The following is an 18787-nucleotide window of genomic DNA, read 5'->3' on the forward strand; positions in this document are numbered from 1 at the left end:
GGGGGCTGAGGGCGGAGCTGGTGGGGGGCGGTCAGGGATGCCCCGGTATCAGCACAACCTAGGGAGCACCACATTCATTCTGGAAATGGAGTGGCTGGAGAGAACAATATCTCAGGTCTGGTTTCGTAGCTCCTTTCTACGTGCCTCAGTTTACCCTCTGCCCAAGGAGGCGAAGTAAGGAGATCTCAAGGATTGGGTTACGTAATCCCTTCCACTTGACCTCCTGCCTCTACTAATTTTCATCAGGAACTAAAGTTCTCTTTTTTCCTAGACGTTCTCACGGACCAACTCCGCGCCATCTAGGCCTGCAACAGCAAGCCCGTTCCAATTACATTCCCTACGCGGCCACTGAAGCACAGTATCTAGCCGTTCTGTCATCCCGCCCGTGCGCCTCCTTTCTCGGTTCCACTCAGCCTGGGAAACGGAAGATCAACGCGCCAGGCGGCTGCAAAGTCGGTTTCCTATTGGCCAGAGCCGCTAAAGCTGCGCCCGCCCGTCCCGCCTCTCCCACCCATCTAGGCGGGGCCTCCCCTCTGACCCAGGGCAGCCTTCGGCCCCGCGGCTCCTGGCTCTCCAGGAAGTCTTAAAGGGGCCCCGACCTGATCCGGACACCGAGAAAATTGCTCTCTCCGGACTTGCCTGGGGAGGAGTCCCAGGCGCTGTTGGGGATAAGGACCGCGTAACTGAAGGCGGGCCCCCAGTCTGTCGCGCTCTGTGCACCTGCCGAAGGTCCTTCCCACTAGTTTTGGGCGCAGTTTCTCGATTCACCATTAGGGGGAGGGGCGCCCAGGCCTTTTGACAGCGAATAATAATAGCTAACGTTGATTCATTGCGTTGCACAAGCCTGGTCTTTTACTCACCTCTCGCGTCGTCTTCTCTAAAACCCTAAAACGTAGGTGGGACTGGCTTTCGCACTTCACGGATGAGGAAATAGGAGGTTAAGCCGCTCACCCCAGTTCATATGCCCAGGAAGGGGCAAAGCAGAGATTTCACTAGACCTGGGATTCTTACTCATCGTTGATCTATGACCTGGAAGGGATTAATTTTCCCTTAACCATAACTCTTCACTCTAGAGTCCGCAGGATGGGGTCGCTTATTACCATCGTCCTTTATCCAAAGATACAGCCGAGAGGGCAATATGGTTCCCTGGCAATATGCCCAGATAGGTGTGCTCTAACAGGTGTGTTCCAGACAAAGCCTCTTATAGAGGGTCTCCTCATAGACGTTTTGATTCACAGATGGCCCTCGCAGGTGCCCTACAGCACAGGGGGATACAGGTATTTTCGCACGGAAATGTCCCAAACAAACGGTTTCTCACAGGTGCATCCTTGACAGGTGGACTCAGTACACACGAGCCCCCCTCAGATGTGCTTCTGTGTTAGTGTGCCCCACGCAGGGGTGCTCAGGTCTCCCTCTCACGTGAGCTCAGTTCTATGCGCTGTCCCTCCTGCAAGGTTGTTTCCTCCACCTCGTAGGTATGTGTCTCAACAGGTATTCCTCCACCCAGGAATGCGTTACACAGCCTCCCCCACCACAGGTGTATTCCATTTAAATATCCATCCATATGGGGCTTTTTCATATAACTGGGTCCCCTACAGGCGCACTTCAATGCAGGTGTGTCTTGTACAGGTGTTTCTAATGTCTTTCCACACGGCAATTCCTCCTGCAAGTCTTGTTCATTTCATAGGTGAGTCATGCAGATACATTCCCAAAACAGATGCGCCCCGCGCCACAGTGCCTCAGCCAGGTGTTTAACATGCAGGTGTGTTCTCTACGGCTGTTTTCCCCACAGGCAGGCTTCCATTCAGCTATACTCCAAATAGATGTGTTTCAAGGCAGATGTGTCCCATCGGCGTTCTTACACATCCGTGCAGATGTCTTCTTTACACGTTAGCTCTCATGCAGGTGTGTGCCACATAGGTGTTTTTTCCTTAGAGGCTCCCCATCCTGGTCTGCCCAAGACAGGAGTGCTTCACACACCGATGTTTCCATGCCCTGTGTGTTTCCACACCTGGACAATTCTACAGGTGTACCTGCAGTGCAGGTGAGAGGCCCCTTTTACACCTGCGCGCTTACACTTCTTTTTATGCCTTCGGATTGTAGGATTGGGTTCCCGTTACAGGTGCGTCCGCGGCGCGGCCCCGCCCCCTCTAGGCCCCTCCCTCTCATCTAGGCTCAGGTGCAGAAGCCGGAAGTGCGCTGCCCTCCCAGGTGAGTGACTAAACTTTCCGGGTCACGTGAGCGGGCGGAGCTGGAACTGTGCGACCCAGCCACTGACCGACGTACTGAGGGTTCGAGCGAAGGACCGGCATCCAGACTCAGAGCGAGGTCGAAGACGCCCGGACCAGGTAAGGAGGCAGGTCGTGCGGCTGGGCCTGCCGCCCCCTCCCCCCTTCCCTCCTCTCCCTCTTTCCGTAGCCCAGGAACGCGCCGCCCCGAGTTAATCTTTAATCTCTGACCTCTGGCGGCGGGGCGGGGCGGGACTCGCGGGTGGCCGGCACGGGTCGCCCCTCCCAGGGGCCTGTGCCTGGATCCGGCCCCCTCCCCCACGACCTGGCCTTTCTCCTTCAGCTCCCAGGTGCGGGGTCGAAGGTACCCCCGGCTGGAGATGCGGTAGGAGCGGCCCCCGCGACAAGCCCCTTCCCTGTGCCACCAGCCTGTCACCCGGCCCATGGCGAGCCCGAGCCTGGAGCCACTCCTGGCGCTCGGCCTGCCACTGCTGCTGGCCCGCTGGGGCCGGGTCGGGGGGCAAGGTAGGTACCCGTCCGGGGCTCTGGGGGTCTGGGCTCTGAAGAGCTATGTCCCTGCAACACTGAGAGGTCAAGAACCCAGGAGCGGGCATGTGATGCCTTGGGAGACGGAGTCGATAGAGTCAGAGCTGGAGGGTTAGAATTTCTGTGTCCTTCCTTGGAAGGTTGGAGTTGGTCTAGGAGAATTCCTGAGTTGGGTGGAATTGTGAGCTGCTGGGAGAGGAGGCCTGGGGGCCGGAGTCTCAGTAAGGTTGAGGACTCTGGGAAATGCGAATCAGGAGGAAGCCTGCCTGGGGCTTCAGGCCCAGGTTGAGCAGACTGGCCTAAGGTGTGGACCCTGCCTTTCTGCCCTCTATTCTAGTTTCGGGTGCCTGGGGGGAGGTGTGTGAGTCAGACACTCCAGGGAAATACAGGATCCGCCCAGCTCTTAAGGGCTGAGGGAGGGCCGGGGAGGTGGGTTGTAGGGGGGAAGGGTTGGGTTTCCGGACACTATCCATTATAATAGCCCCCAACTCAGTGCAAACTGCAAACCGGCTGTTGGTTGATTACTCGCTGCTGGGCTACCCGGGGTGGGGGTCCCCAGAGAAGCAAAATCAGTGAGGCCATCCCCTTCATGGAGGGTACCCACAGAATGAAAGTCTCAGAAGGGCAGAGTTCTAGTGAGGGGAAATGCCCAAGGATGATGAAGATGTTTCCAGATGGGAAGGAATAGATGGGGGTTCATTTATCTTCTCTGGAGCTTCCCAGATGGCTCAGCAGGTAAAGAATCCACCTGCCATGGAGGAGCTGGGTTCGATCCCTGGGTTCGGGAAGGTCCCATGGAGGAGGAAATGGCAACCCACTCTAGTATTCTTGCCTGAAAAATCCGGTGGACAGAGGAGCCTGGCAGGCTATACAGTCCATGGGGTCGCAAAGAGTTGAACATGACTGAGCAACTTAGCATTGTCTTCTCTACCACTCCCCAGCACTTTCTATGACCTCTACAAGTGTGAACACTACCACTACGCCCTCTGGCCCCAGCCCTGGTTCCAATGGAGCCCTGGTGAGTTGAGTGGGGAGGGTGGTGTATAGAGGAGGAGGGCTGAAGGGATTTTATCAAAGAGTCCCTCAGGTAGCAGATGGGAGGGCCTAGACTTTCAGGGGTGACTGGTTGGGTTTGGTGGGGGGAGGCATTGGAGAACCCTATGGGAGAGATCAGAAGGCCAACTTGGCAAATGGGGAGACCAAGAATGCCTGGAAGGGAGTGAGCAAGAATACCCTGCCTGGCAAGGTCAGGAGCCTCCTGTGCCTCTCAGGCAGGGGAAGGGGGAGCTAGAAGCTTAGGTGTGGCAGCACTTGGAAGGAGGACCCCAGACACAGCAGGTGGAAGAGCCCAGGAGCCCAGGTATGATAGACGGGATCAGGAACCCTGGGGGAAGGAACTCAGTCACCCAAGGCAGCAGGTGTTGGGGGAGCAGATTACCATCCCCAGAGGCTTCTCCGGGTCGGGCGGGTGGACAGGATGTCCAGATTCAGGGGTAACTCACACCCATCCCCCCTCCCCCGCAGTCACAGGAGGCCACCACCGCCATCATCGTGGTTTTCTCTCTCCTGGCTGCCCTGCTCCTGGCTGTGGGTCTGGCCCTACTGGTGCGGAAGCTACGGGAGAAGAGGCAAACGGAGGGCACCTACCGGCCCAGCAGTGAGGAGCAGGTGGGTGCCCGAGCTCCACCGCCCCCCAACCTCAAGCTGCCGCCTGAGGAACGGCTCATCTGAAGGCTGGGGCTGGCCACAGCCACCACCACTGCTCAGGACTGCCCGGCACTTGCTCTCTCACAGCCACTGAGATACCAGCCTCTGATGGTTCCGGAGGACTTGGGGGGCCGCGGGGCACCTGCCGGGCGGGCTCTGCGAAGCATGCCGCCTCTGCTTGACTCTGCCTGCAGTTGGGGTGCCAGGGCTGGGGACCCACCTCCTCGCTTGCTGCACCATCGGTTACCTGTCCCGCTGCCGCACAGGCCCGACACTCCCCCCCTTCTCCTTTCCTTTCAGTTCTCCCACGCAGCTGAGGCCCGGGCTCCCCAGGACTCCAAGGAGACGGTGCGGGGCTGCCTGCCCATCTAGGTCCCCTTCCTCTACCCATTACCCTTCCTGGTTGTGTGACCTTGGGGGAAGGCAGAGCCCTCTCTGGGCAATCAAACCCATCCAGTGCTTAACAATAGAAGGGAATAAGGTGCTTCTAAGACTGTGCCCTTGAGGGCAGGGGACACTGAGGCTGCTCACTTTACACATATATCTATATAGTGGGTGGTGAGATATAAGACCTTCCTGTGGGCTGGTAGGAGTAGGAATTAGCCTAGATGAAGGAGACTCCTACAGGGCACATAGGCTGTTGGGAGGGGAATTCTAAGTTCTCGAGGGCCCTAGGGGCTGGGAGGGCTTCCTGGAAGGGAGGGGCTTTTAGCTGCACCTCAGAGCCAGCCTGAGGTTGCCTCAGGAGGGGAGGTGGTGAGTGGTGTGGGTTCCTGAGCAAAAGAGGGCTCCCAGATAAACTCAACAGGAAAATCCAGCTTTGGGCTCTTGAGGCTTTATTAACAAGGGGCCAGAGTCTCTCCCAGATCCTTGGTCCTTAACCTTCAAAACACTTTTTAAGCTCAGCGACTCTGGGCCCGCTCCTGGCCTGGGGCTCCTGCCAGTTGCTTACAGGTACAGCTGGGGACCTGGGGGCTTCTGGCTCCTCGAGGGGCTGGAGGTGAACTACGGGCAGGCCTTCTGAAGGCAGGGCTCCGGGGTTCTCTGAGGAACCCAGATCCGAGACAGAATCAAGGGCTTGGGATGTCCAGGTAACACCCAAGTTGGGCTCAGGTCGGGGGCTTTCTGGAGGGCTGGGCTGGCTGGGTGCTGCCAAGAGCTGGGAGCAGGGGTCCTCCTGGGCTGTGGGATCTTCAGTTGCTTCACAGGGAGGGGAGAAGCGGAGAGGCTGGGGCTCTGTGGGAGAGGATCCAGGGTCCCCTTTGCTGCTGGGGCCTGCAGAAGCTGTCAAAGACTGGGATGGAGACTCGATTTCTGGGCTGGCCTCTGAAGGCAATTGGCAAGTGGGGTGTTTCCCGGAGCTTGTGGCATCCGAAGGCTGAGGGGTGTACAGAGGCAGCAGGGACAGGGGCTGGGGCTCTGGCGGTTTGTCGTCATCTGCTTGCCAACTTGATCTTCCGGGTATGTCAGGCTGGGTGGGGGTGGGAGATGGCAGATTGCTGGCCTTTGGATGAAGCAGGTGCTGGCAGGTTGGATAGACAAATGGGGAGGGACTAGGGGGCCGGGGAGTGGGGCTCTCACCAGGCTGAGGCAGCTGTCCAAGTCCTCTCTGTGGCAGCAGTCTAAACTCTGGCTGGGCCGCAGGCTACCAGTCCGCGTGGCTCTCGTGCTCAGGCTATCCAATATCTCACTTAGCAAATCCAGTTCTTCTCCAGACTCCAGGAAGCTGCCGTCCAGTGCTTCCTCTGCCCACGGGTCCTGAGCATCCTCTGGGCTCAGGGAGGGTGTCCTGGGTGAGGATGGGCAGCCTTAGGTTTCTGCCCCAGACCAGCTGCCCTAAGTGTCTGGAGTCTAGGGACCCACTTTCCCATCAGTCCTGGCCCCCACTTCCAACACTACCCTCCCTCCAATCTCCTGCCTTGGAGTCTTACCTCTCTTCCAGGGACTCAGAGGGCTTCTCTTCCAGCCTGAGTCTCCTGCTGGGGCGACTCCTAGGGCGAAGGGGCCGGTTCTGCAAAGGACACATTTGGAGGCTGGGGGCAGGGCCTCAGGAGCTACAGAATCAGGGGGCTCTGTGAATGGGGGATGGTGTGGGCACCCCATTTGGGGGTAGTTGAGATGTCTGATTGGAGGCAGGGAAGGAGAGAAGGACTTGGTGATAATTCCAGGTGTGTGCACTGGCACTAAGTGGGAGGGGGCTTACCTGTCCAAAGTGCTGGGTGATAGGCAGGCGCTGCTGCAGACGATCTGAGCGGCTGGTGAGGGAAGGGGCCCTCAAGGAGCCCCCCCTCTGCAGGCCAGAGTCCCCTTCCTAGGAAGAGGGTGGGTAAGCCAGGAACTGCTTCCCCCCACTGTCCCCTGGCATTGGCCACTGACTTTACCTTGTACATGAGAAGACTCTGCACACCCTTCAAGCCGCTCTTTGCCTGTGGAGGAACCAAAAGAGTGATTTGACACGGGCATTTGAGAACCAGGCCCTCCACCCCCGAGGACAGATTCATCTTGCCATCTGTTCATGGGTGACTCAAAATACATTCAGAATCCCCCTGTACCAGCTAAGGAGTCAATACAAACATGCCTCTTTGACTAATATAAAAAGAATATTCCTCGAGGAGATAACCCCCAAATGAAACAGGGAGTGGCAAAGCCGGAACGCTGTAAAAAATCAGTGTTCAAAAGCGGAGCAAAGAATAAAAATTTAACAGACGGTTCCGAGCTGCGGGAGCCGGTCCCAGGAAACTTTTGGATTTGGGAGAAAAACAAAACACTAAGCGTGCAAGCAGGAATGTTAGTGTCTCAGAAGGAATACCCCGAGATGTTTGCCAAAGAATCCTGGTGATCATTTTTAAATAGGAAAGACGTGATCTGACAAACGGGAAAGAACACAGTCAATGGAAAATAAAAGTAGGAAACATTGCAACTGGTTTAACTGCTGGTTCAGTTCGATAAACTGTCCTCTAAGCAGAAGGTTAAAACATCCTCTGGCTTGGTCACCCTGGTAACTGGTCTGTCCACCCCAGCCTCACCGAGCGGTACATGTTCCTGACAGCTGGTTGGGTCTTGGCCTTGACAGAGTGCAGAAGGGCACCACCACCTTTCTGTGGAGAGAAATCCAAGGCAGAGAGGCATAGGCATATCCCAGACCCCACCTGCCCACCTGGGCTGTGTGTTGCTGGAAAAACCCTTCTCCCTCTCTGAATCTTCTTTTTTATTAAATTAAAAAACTGAGTTATAATTTACATACCATACAAGTCACTTGCCTTACTTGCACAACTCAATGACTTTTGGTAGGTTTACACTAGTTGCATAACTATCACCATAGGCATAGAGGTTTTTTGTTGTGTGTGTGGTACGTGGCATTTTAGTTCTCTGACCAGGGATCAAACTCCCCTGCCCTCTGCATTGGAAGCGCAGAGTCCTAACTGCTGGACTGCCAGGAACGTCCCTCTGCCTGAGTCTTGATTTTTTTTCACCTCTTTCTATAAATGGGCATAGTGAGGATGGCTATGGGTTTAATTTAATCCTGCGATAAACACTAAAAGTGGTATTACTACCTTCAGGTTGTCTGCCCAAAGCTGGTAGGAGCGGAGTGTCCCTGCAGAGAAGAGAGCAGAGAGCATAGCATCTTCAGGGTGGGTGGGCTTAGGTGGGGGTGCTGGTGGGGTGGGGCCTCTGAGGCCAGGTGCAGAGCTTACCTGAGGAGGCCCCACTACAAGTGATCTCCTGCTCAAAGAGGTCTGAGAAGACTTCACCCGTGTTTAGCTTCTCCAGTCGGCCTTCGATGAACTGGGCGTGTGGGAGAAATGAAATCAGGGTGCCCCAAACATTAGAATGCGAGGTCTAGGGATCTCAACAAGACATAGAAGACATCCTTGGCCCCGCCCTTCCCCAACATGAGGCCCCAGGAGTCTGGAGCCCAACTCAGCAAGTCAGAGGTCCGCCCCCTCCCCACCCCAAGTCAGGATCTGTCTTCAGGGACCAGACTCTCGCTCACAGGGTCGGAGGAGTAAGACTGCCACTCCACACATGCCTGCCTCCTCTCAATGACCCTGGGAAGAGGTCGACTCCACCTCCAGGGACCCTAGAAGCCAGTTCACCCTGAAGGACACTGAAGTTCATCCAACTTTCTTCCCAGAACCCAAAAGTCCGGTCTTCCCTCCCCCTCCCCCCACCCCTGGGGTCCAAAAGGCCGGCCTGCCTCCCCTCCCCGCAAAGGGAGTCTGACATGAACCTCCATCCTTGATCCAGGAGGCCCCCGTGTTAGGACTCAATAATTTGGTTCCAGCCCAATCTCCTCAGGGACCTAGAAGTAAAGCTTATCCCTAGGAACTCAGGTCAGGGGCTTCCATTTTTAGAGACCCAATAATTCATGTCTCTCCCACCCCGGAGACCCTGGAGTGGGGGATCCGGCAGGGCCAACTCCCCGCCAAGTGAACCCAGGCGTCCATCCCTCCAGCCCCGGCTCCGCCCTCTGGGGTGCCCGCATCAGTGCCCCTAACCCCGCCCCTTCGGCCTCAGCCCCGCCCCCAAGGCTCTGGCCTACCTGTTTGAACAGCTGCAGGTGCACAGCCCGCCGGTGGAAGGCCTGCAGCGGCGCCCCGGGTTTCTGGGCCAAGAAGGCTTCTTCACTGAAGGTGACAGGCTGGCCCTGGAAGAAGGACTAGAATTCTAAGCTCCTCGCGGCTCTCTTGGATCTCTTATTCTGCCTTCCTTATTCTACTGTCCATCTGTGTAGCGAACATTGATGGAGTGCCTCTGTGCTTGAACTCCAGCAGGACTTCATGGGCATCAGGGAGGACCTGGGCTTTTACCCGGAGCGGGGTGGCAGATGGGACCTGACTCATGCTCCTAAGTGACCTCTGGCGGTTGCGAGGAGGTCAGACTATGGAGCGCGGGGTTGAGAACCCGGAGAGGGGACTTATAGTGAGAGCGCTGATTCAGGCAACAAACAAACAAGGGAGGCCAGAATGGAGTGGAGACAGAGGAGGAGGAGAAACGGACAGTTTCCGGCAGAGCTGACTGGAACATCAGATTCTCAAATGATCGAATTCTCCGACAATCTTTTTATAGAACAGTTGTGAGAAACTGGGGGTAGGGGTGGGGAGGGTGTCAGGGTTGAAAGTCAGCAGATCAAAGCCCTGGCTTCAACACCCACCTGCTGTGGGTTTTCTCCAAGTCTTGGTTTTTTCATATGTAAACTGGGACCCTAATAGTATCCCTCTCATCGTATTGTTATGAGCATTGAGATAATAACAGCAACTGTAAACCTAGCGTTTATCTAGTGCAATGTGCCAAGCACTGTCCGAGCATTTCAGACACATATGACCTTTTTGGGTGGGTACTGTTGTGGTCCCATTTTACAGATGAGCAAACAGAAGCGCTAGAGAAGGAAATGGCAACCCACTTCAGTATTCTTGCCTGGAGAATCCCATGGACAGAGGAGCCTGGAGGGCTATTGTCCATGCGGTCGCAAAGAGTCGGACACGACTGAAGCGACTTAGCACGCAAACGGAAGCTCAAAGTAAGCACTCCATTACAACTGGGTATTATTATTCCGAATCCTGCAGGCACCCAAGGGGCTGCTCCCTTCTCGTTCCTGCTGCTTACCGGGCTGCAGACGAGCGCATCGCGGTACCCTCCGAAGAGCAGGGCCTGAGCTTTGAGGAAGAGACGGGACACCCCTTCCCCAGGGGCCAGCGCGACCTTCCTTAGCCGCAGCCTCAGTAGAGACACCTGGGGGACAAGGGGGCAGCGCTGAGCGGGCCGGCGCTGAGCCTCGCCTACCGGATGAGGCGGGAGGCTGGGGAGCGGGCGACACTGACCACGTCTGGGGGCAGCGCCTGCACGTCGTCGAAGGGTGTCTCCAAGGTATTGGAGTCCACGTTCATCATCACGACGTCCTCCAGGGCTTTCTCCCGCACTCTCTGCATTGGGGAGTCGGAGGGGGTGGCCGCTCAGGGCCCGAGGATCTCGGGCGGGGAAGGGTACACACTCCGTCCGCCCGTGCCATCCAGGCCAGCTCCCGCTTACCTCAGCGAGACTGGCGTGCACTCCGATGAGGTAGGGCATAGGCGCGCTGCGGACGACCGAGGGGGCCCGGTCACGCAGGCGCCGTCCCCGGGTCCCCAGGACCCCAGGCTTCTTCCCCAAGCCCTGCTCCCTCCCCAGGACCCGCCCCTCACCAGCAGTAGTCCAGTAAATGCGGCGGCAGCGTGGGGATCAGCACGTGCTCCCAGTGCATGGGATACAGGAGAGCGCAGGACGCGTGGACACAGGAGGTCAGCTGGGGACGGGTGGAGGGGACCTGGGAGTCAGAGCCTGGACTCCCAGCTTCAAGGATTCCTCTCTGGGACGGTGGCTCCCCCGACTTCATTTCTCACGTCCTCAGTCTCCTGTCCCCCTCCACCCCCTTCCTCAGCGAATACTGGGTAAGAAGTGAAAACTCAAACACTTTCACGTGAAGGCCAATAATTCTGCAAATTACACTGCCTTTCCTGAGACCACACGAGCGGGTCCCTGAGGTCCCCGTCGTAACTCGAGAGGAACCTGCCTCTCGAGGGGGGCTGGTGGTGCCAGGACTCGCACGTGCTAGTCTCTTTCTCTCTAGGGGGAGAAGCCAATATTCAACTCTCCGGATCACTCTCTTTAGGGGTAGGACAGAGACCCAGCCCACCAACCCCAAAGAACTAGGATTGAGCCGGACCTGGTCCCGCCTCTAGGGGTGGAGCAACGGTTAGCCTCACTGACCCCACCGCTAAAGAGGTGGAGCTAGAATTCAGTCCCTCCCTGGTCCCACCTCTAGGGGTGGAGCAAATGTTCAGCCCCATTGACCTCACCCCTAAAGAAGTGGAGCTCGAATTCAGTCCCTTCCTAGTCCCGCCCCTAGGGGTGGGGCCAGCATGCAGCCTCCATTTCCCCCGTCCTTTCTCCTGGTGGTAGGGGAGGATGCCTGGCAAATCCCATGGGAGGAGGAGCCTGGTAGGCTGCAGTCCATGGGGTCACTAGGAGTCGGACACGACTGAGCGACTTCACTTTCACTTTTCACTTTTCACTTTCATGCATCGGAGAGGGAAATGGCAGCCCACTCCAGTGTTCTTGCCTGGAGAATCCCAGGGACGGGGGAGCCTGGTGGGCTGCCGTCTCTGGGGTCGCACAGAGTCAGACACGACTGAAGCGACTTAGCAGCAGCAGCAGCAGCAGCAGCAGCAGCAGCAGCATCAGCAGCGCTCACCCTTCGTGGGGCGGAGCCAGTCTTGTTCCGGCCCGTAGTGGGTGGAGCCTGGACTCAGCGCACCACAGCTAGACTATACAGCATCCCCCTCGGACTTCCCCCAAGAAGGTGGAACCAGGGTTCAACGCAACCATGACCTTCAAAGGCGCAGAACCAGGACTTTGTCCTCGGGTCTCGCCTAGTGGGGTTAGAGCTAGGAATCCGCCCCGGTTGTCCCGCCTCTAGAGGCCAAGCGAAGCCTCTGTCCCTCCCTGGCCCTGCGACCCCCGCCTCACTGTGCTCAGTTTGCTAGACGTGAGCAGGACCCTTCGCTCTGCCAGGAGGGCGGCGAACAGTCCCACGATGTTCTCGTCGGTCACCGCCACCACCAGCTCCGTTAGGTTCCTCTGAAGAACAGAGAGAGACGCTGGACACAAGGGACCGTAGGATCTCACAGCCCCCTCCTGGTTTCTGGACCTCTACCCTCCCCCAGAGCTCCCTCCCGGGGTCTCCACTCACATTCTCGGGAATGGATGGCAGGCGGCCAGAGTCGGGAGCCACGAAGCAGGAAAGCTGGCGGGGGATTGGGGGAATGGGGGGAGGGAGAGGACCGATCAGTCAGTGGATTGTCGTCACGTGGATCCCAACCTTCCAGGGTTCCCCATCTCTGCTCACCGACATGTTCTTCCCAGGGACAGGGGACTGCAGGCCTTGTGCACTGGCAATCCTCACTCCACTGCCCTGGGAGAGAGATGCACGGTGTACTCCTCAGGGCCTGGGTGCAGCCTCTCCTGCCACTGGCGGTCCACCTCCGCCCAGGGGTGAGGAGTACTCACCAGGTCCAGACCTACTGAGGCCTGGGTCCCAGGAAGGGGCTGCTGCAGCAGATTTAGAAGAAGTTCGTCCACCTCTGAGACCTGGGTGGGGGTGGGATATCTGAGCCAGGACGTGGATTGGGGACTCTGAGGGTCTTGACTCAGGCTGGGTGGTCTGGGAGGAGTTAAGGGGCCCAGGTCAGGCCTGGGAGGCTGAGGGCTTGGGTGGTGGTGGTTGTGGGGGGCGCGGCTGGGACTCCAGCAGAAATGACAGGGAGGGTTTGTCTCACTTGGTCTTGAGCCAGGAGGTCCCCCACTGTGTTCAGCAGCTTGTAGAACACCTCAAACCAAGGCAGGTGGCTGTGGAGAGTGGACACAGTTTCCATGGAGTGCCCCTGGGCAGAGGCCCCAACCCCCACCCCAGACCCCCATTTCCCACACCTGAGGATGCAGAGACAGCTGAGAGCACCAGCCCGCAGGCGGCAGAAACCAAACCTGCGGGTGCCGGTCAGATCTGTGAGCGCGAAGGTGAAATGCTGTACAGCGGTGCTGGGGGGCTCCCTGGGAGCAGGAAAGGCTCTCAGAGACCTGGGCATCCCACCCCTGTGAACGCTCCTCCCCTCCACGCCCCTGAAAGTGCTCCTCATACTGTGTCCATCAATCTGGGGCCCTGGGCACATAGGTCCCTAGTTGGCAGGGCCCCTGGTTCTCTGAGTCCCTGGGTCCCTCTGTCCCTGATTCTCTGAGTCCCTGGATCCCTCAAGTTTCTGGTTCTCTAAGTCCCTGGATCCCAAAGCCCCTGAATCTCCAAGCCTCTGGGTCCCTGAGCCCCTGGGTCCTTCAGTCCCTGGAGCCCCTCAATCCTTGGATCCCTAAGGCCCTGGGTCCCTGAGCTCCTGGGTCCCTGAATCCCTGAGCCCATGGTTCCCTGAGTCCCTGGGTCCCTGAGGCCCTGGGTCCCTGGACCCCTGGATCCCTGGGCCCCTGAATCCCTGGGCCTTTGGAACCCTGAGTCCCTGGGCAGATGAGTCCTTTTGTGTATCGGTCACTATCTGTCAGATTCCCTGTGTGTCTGAGTCCCTAGGCCCCTGAATCTCAGATCCCTGGGCATAGGAGCTCTGCTGTCTGAGTCTCTGCGTTTTTGAGTACTGAGGGTCCATGAGAGGTCTGGATCCCTGCGTCCTTGGGTGTCTGCTTCCTTCCATACCTTTCCACATCAAAAGGGAAGCAGAATTTAGGCACCATCTGCATAGACTCCTGGGGATGGAGAGAAGCACACACTGCTTGGCCATTCAGGTTGGGCCCCACCGCAGAGCTCCCGGGGGTGGTCCGTGGTCCGAGACATTGGGTCCCCTCCCCCAGGGGAACAGGCCCTGGCCCCGGGGAAAGAAAGGAGCCAGCCTGCATACCTGGTCCTGGAAGTCTGGGGGGAACTGCCGCAGGATGGCGGGATCTGCACGGAAAATGAGCCACTAAGTTCAGGGTCCCAGGCCCACCCTCATCTCCCCTCCCTCAGCGGTGGCCCCTGACTCACCTTCCTGCAGGGAGGCAGGGTAGGCTGCTTCAAAGAACCAATCAAACAGGGCAGGGGGACCCCCTCTGTGGGACAGAAAAGGGTTTATTGGGTCCAGGGACTGGCTTCTGTGTGTGTCTGCACACGTGCGTGATTATGTATGTGTGTGTATGTGTATGTGTGTGCGCGCGCGATTCTATTCAGTGTCTGACTGAAAAGATCGGACTCTCCAGGTAAGACTGTGTGTGTGTGGCCGAGCCAGTACACCCCCCTTTTCTTGGATAGCCGGTCGGGTCACTGGGTATATGTGCGAGGCCCTGCCCCAAGACTTCATGGGGCCCTGGCAACTGACCCCAGGTTTCCTATCCAAGGAAAGAGGGCAGTGTGCCCTGATCCTCCTGGAAAGCCTGCAATCTCTGCCTTCCTCCCCTGGCCCTCTCCCCCAACCCACCGTGCAGAGGCTTCGGGGACTGGGCTCAGAGAAAGAGAGACAGAGAGAAAGGATGGAGAGGGAGTGCAGACACACTGCTCCAGACATGGGGACCTCCTCATGCTGCGCTTCATCCTCACACTGACATAAATCCCACACAATTAATCACACACACACATGGACACACAGAGTCCCCCTTCCCCCACTGCTGACCCCGGAAGCCAGACTCCCCATCACTGAGATGTATCGAAAGGCACACGCTCAGAGCAACAAACTTAATCATACAGAGGGAGAGGGAGAGGGAGAGAGAGATTGGGGAAAGTCCCAGAGTGGCCTGCGTGTGCCTGAGAGCAGAGTCCATACTGTAGGCCAGCTGAGTCCTGCTCTGATTCCAGCCACCTGCCCCTGTGCCTCATGGTCCCTCCCCGGCCTGCCCCAGCCTTGCTCCCCTCAGCCCCAGCCCAGGCCTGGTCTGGGAATCTTGGTCCAGAGGATGGGAGAGGGGGCAGCTCTTACTCGGCTGTGGATCCCATGGTCCCTGAAGGGCTGGCCCAGCAGGACCCTTTCCCCAGGGGTTCTGGGGGCCTGTGCTTTCTCGGGGCTGGGCCCTGAGCCGTCTCAGCTTCCTGTGTGGCTGAGAGAGGAAGTGTAACGGGTGACGTCCCCAGAGGAAGGCTCCTGCCCCCACCCACTGTGAGAGACCCAGGCGTCTTGCCTTCTAGCCTTCCGCAGGATGGGTGGGCAAGAGGTCTGCAGGCTCAGAGGCCAGATCCGCCCCCCAGGTCTGCCAGGCTGGGCCATGTGTGGACCCCACCATTACACCCAAGGCTTCCCTTCTCTATAGCAGCTCAGGACTCACAGTTTGCCTAAAATGCTTCCTCTTCCCTTAACTCTTTTCCCTTTGGTCCATCCGCACTGGCCATTCCTCATGGGACCACCAGAGGGAGCCAGGATGGAGAGTCGACACGGGGGTGGGGGTGGGGGTGGGGGGGCACCAGGAAGGTGGATGGACAGCAGACAGACACAGAGAGATAGCCACTTGTGAAGGCAGCACATAGTCACAGACACGAAGTGACAAGTCCAGAGGACAACACATACATAAAGAAGTCCTTGTCCATCCAGATGACAGGTGCAGGGGGATAACACACAGGTTGCACCCAGCAAACAGTTCCAGACAGAGACAACAGACACACACATAGAGACCACAGTTGTCGATACAAATGGAATATCAGAGAAACAGAGGCAGACAAGAGACCGAAATGCAGAGGGCACAGATGTAGAGCAGTAACAAAGGGACAGACACGGTCAGGGCTCAACGTCAAGTCAGATTCATAGCCGGACATAGTCACACACACACGCAGATACGCAGCAGTGTTGTGTGTCAGAGACACACAGTGTCAGAGACACAGGCAAGCAGTGTTGCAGACTCAGAAACAGACAGACATCTGGGTGGACAGATGTCATGTTGAAAAACAAAGATCCGCAGACACACCTGAAAGCACCAAGGCAGGAGACATTTATGGTCATGTACATACATGCAAAATCCCACAGACAGGGACTTCCCTGGTGATCCAGTGGCTAAGAGGCCACCCTCCCAAATGCAGAAGGCTTGGGTTCAATCCCTGGTCAAGGAACTAGATCCCACATACCACAACTAAGAGTTTGCATGCCACGATTAAGACCCAGTGCAGGCAAATGAAATGAATAAATATTTTTTAAAAAATTCCACAGAGCCAAAATGCTGCAGAGTTTTCAAGACTCCTCAGCTCCCTGCAAGATATTGAGAATGTCTGTGTGGATAGAGGTGTGCATTTCCACAAGTCCACATGTGACCTGCTGTGGCCTGGGGTATCTGGGGTTGAACACGGTGTCCATGTGCCTGTAGAATTTGTGTCTGCTCCATCAGGCTGCGTGAGAATGTGGATGACTGGGGATTTTCCTTCTGTGCCTGTCCACATGACTGTGGGTGCAAGGGTATTTCCACTCTGGGTGGTGGGGGTAAGTTACTGCATAAGCGTATGAACACACACACAGATATATACATACAGACACAGCCCTCCAAGGCCTCCAGCCAAGATGTACATGGATGAGGCTGATCACATCTTGGTCCCCCCTTTCTCTCCAAGGGGAGCTGGATCTAAGCCAGGGCTGGGGATCAGGGGTACAAAATACTCGGGCCATCCCTCTCTGCTTCACCCTGTGAGGCCTTGCTATAGAGTGCATATCTGTGGGGCCCCTTGAATTTATATGCTGAATCTCTCTCTTTTTTTTTTGGTGTGAGGAGCCAGGCTTGATGGATCCTAGTTTCTTGACCAGGCGTTGAACCCAGGGCCATGGCAGTGAAAGCTGAGTCTTGACCACTGGACGACCAGGGAACTCTCAATGCTAAATCTTAACCCTTAAGGTGATGGTATTAGGAGGTGGGGAGTGGGTCTTTGGAAAAATGATTACATCATGAGGGTGAATCCCATGAATTGGATTAGTCTCCTCTTAACCCTGAATATTCATTAGAAAGACTGAAGCTGAAAGCTCCAATACTTTGGCCACCAGATGTGAAAAGCCAACTTGCTGGAAAAGACCCTGATGCAGGGAAAGGTTGAGGGCAGGAGGAGAAGGGGGCAACAGAGGATGAGTTGGTTAGATAGCATTACTGACTCGATGGACATGAGTTTGCCCAAACTCTGGGAGATAGTGAAGGACACAGAAGCCTGGTGCGCTACAGTTCATGGGGTTGCAAAGAATCAGAAACGACTTAGCGGCTGAACACCACCACCACCACCAAACTCATAAAGGAGATGCCAGAGAGATCTATCACCCCTGCCATCATTCAGGACATGGCAAGAAGACTGCCATCAGTGAACCAGGAGGCAGGTTCTCATCATAACTTCCGGCACCTTGATCTTGGACTTCCAGTTTCCAGAACTGTGAGAAAGAAATGTTTGTTGTTGATAAGCCACCCAGTCCATGGTGTTCTGTTAACAGCTGGAATGAACTAAGGCATAGCCTTTGCAGAGATATTTCAAATCTTTCTTCATTTCTGGAATTCAGTCCAGTGCAATCCAGTGGCAGACCTGTGGGGTGGGAATGAGAGAGGAGCTCATGCCCCTTTGCGAAAGTGGGACCCCATCTGTCCTTGTTTCTGCATCTTTTTTTGGCTGTGCTGTGCAGCGTGCATTATCTTAGTTCCCCACCAGGGACTGAACCCATGCCCTATGCAGTGGAAGCATGGAGTTTTAACTCTGAACCACCAGAGAATTCCTCTGTTTATGCATTTGTATCATAAATAAACATGGTGCTTGTTTCAGAGATCCCACGAAGGTTCAGTGAGAGATTTCATGTGATATATTTAGTACAAAGTCACGCCTGAATCAAGCTTTTGGTATGTTCTGTCCATGATTAGGGGAGACGGGTCAGGAAATTGATTAAAAGAATAATTTTGGAGTTAGAGATACTTGGGTTCAAGACCTGACTTATGTCTTTTAACATCTTTTTGACCTTAGGCCAGTCATTTGACCTCTCTGTATTAGTTTTGTCTGGCTATGTAATCTATCACCCTATAGTTTGTGGCTTAAAAGAACACACATTTACAGACTTCCCTGGTGGTCCAGTGGCTAAGACTCTGCACTCACAATGCAGGGGGCCTGGGTTCAATCCCTGGTCGGGGAACTAGATCCTACATACCGCAACTAAGCATTCACATGCCACTGCTGAAGATCCCACGTGCCACAGTGAATGTGCTACAAAGATCCTGACCTGACACAGCCAAATAAATAATAATATTAAAAAAGCACACATTTATCTGAAAATTTCTATGGCGGTCGGGGCTCTGGACACAGCTCAGTTGTGTCCTGTACTGCGGGCTCTCTCTGCTGTAATAAGGCGTCAGTTGGGCTGTGGTCCCTTCTGATGCCTCAAACCAAAAAAGGATCTGCTTCCAAGCTCACGGTGGCTGTTGGCAGGAGTCAGTTTATTGTGGACGAAGCACCCCAGTTCCTTGCTTGGCTGTCAACCAGAGGTTACACTCAGGGTTTTTTTTTTTTTTGCCATGGGGACCTGGGACCTTCCCAATCTGCTTCTTGCTTCCCCACAACAAGCAAGCTGAAAAGGCAATAGAGAACTCATCAAGGCAGAAGTCACAGGCTTTCATAAGCCAGTTTCAGAAGGAGCATCCCATTGCCTTTGTCATATCCTGTTGAGCAGAAGAAACCTCCAGGTCCAGCCTGTGCTCAATGGGAGGGGAGAACACAAGGGTGTGAACAGGGAGACAGGCATTATTGAGGGTCATCTTAGAAGCCACCTTCCACCTTCCCTGTGTCTTTGTTTTCTTGCTTTATCTTT

General features: G+C 56.0%; 2 protein-coding genes, 1 long non-coding RNA gene and 1 other non-coding gene across 4 annotated transcripts; 3 read left to right on the forward strand and 1 right to left on the reverse strand.

Annotated features, from left to right (window-relative positions):
• Positions 1-11: 11 nt before the first annotated feature.
• LOC120864889 lies at positions 12-829 on the forward strand. Its single transcript, XR_005721251.1, has 2 exons — positions 12-174; positions 272-829. It is a non-coding gene; the product is annotated as an uncharacterized LOC120864889 (long non-coding RNA).
• A 1377-nt stretch (positions 830-2206) lies between these two features.
• On the forward strand, positions 2207-7722 carry CRB3 (crumbs cell polarity complex component 3). The gene is made up of 5 exons (XM_040242091.1): positions 2207-2348; positions 2572-2753; positions 3716-3792; positions 4299-4442; positions 4782-7722. The coding sequence occupies exons 2-5, from the start codon at positions 2672-2674 to the stop codon at positions 4851-4853; spliced, it is 375 nt and encodes a 124-aa protein (XP_040098025.1). The 5' UTR covers positions 2207-2348; positions 2572-2671; the 3' UTR covers positions 4854-7722.
• Positions 5301-15072, reverse strand: DENND1C (DENN domain containing 1C). The gene is made up of 23 exons (XM_040242068.1): positions 14966-15072; positions 14041-14105; positions 13916-13959; positions 13714-13763; positions 12948-13067; positions 12797-12866; positions 12528-12608; positions 12367-12432; positions 12211-12264; positions 11988-12098; positions 10664-10764; positions 10512-10557; positions 10304-10405; positions 10089-10214; positions 9025-9129; positions 8177-8267; positions 8036-8076; positions 7508-7579; positions 6863-6907; positions 6685-6792; positions 6413-6492; positions 6063-6270; positions 5301-5952 (listed from the first exon to the last, which is right to left on the reverse strand). The coding sequence occupies exons 1-23, from the start codon at positions 14980-14982 to the stop codon at positions 5359-5361; spliced, it is 2397 nt and encodes a 798-aa protein (XP_040098002.1). The 5' UTR covers positions 14983-15072; the 3' UTR covers positions 5301-5358.
• Positions 15073-18042: 2970 nt separating this feature from the next.
• On the forward strand, positions 18043-18115 carry TRNAV-CAC. The gene has a single exon. It is a non-coding gene; the product is annotated as a tRNA-Val (tRNA).
• The last annotated feature ends 672 nt before the right edge of the window (positions 18116-18787 follow it).

Source organism: Oryx dammah, unplaced genomic scaffold, assembly GCF_014754425.2.
Source record: "Oryx dammah isolate SB20612 unplaced genomic scaffold, SCBI_Odam_1.1 HiC_scaffold_5, whole genome shotgun sequence".
NCBI lineage: Eukaryota > Metazoa > Chordata > Mammalia > Artiodactyla > Bovidae > Oryx > Oryx dammah.

Bases quoted from the DNA above. Each gene is read 5' to 3' on its own strand.
- CRB3 (XM_040242091.1), top strand. From the start codon at position 2,672: ATGGCGAGCCCGAGCCTGGAGCCACTCCTGGCGCTCGGCCTGCCACTG. The intron at 2,754-3,715 runs GTAGGTACCCGT...ACCACTCCCCAG, and splicing joins GGGCCGGGTCGGGGGGCAAG to CACTTTCTATGACCTCTACA. The intron at 4,443-4,781 runs GTGGGTGCCCGA...CTTTCCTTTCAG, and splicing joins GGCCCAGCAGTGAGGAGCAG to TTCTCCCACGCAGCTGAGGC.
- DENND1C (XM_040242068.1), bottom strand. The intron at 12,609-12,796 runs GTGAGACAAACC...ACCCCCACCCAG, and splicing joins ACCTCCTGGCTCAAGACCAA to GTCTCAGAGGTGGACGAACT. The intron at 6,908-7,507 runs GTGAGGCTGGGG...GTTCCTCCACAG, and splicing joins TCAGGAACATGTACCGCTCG to GCAAAGAGCGGCTTGAAGGG.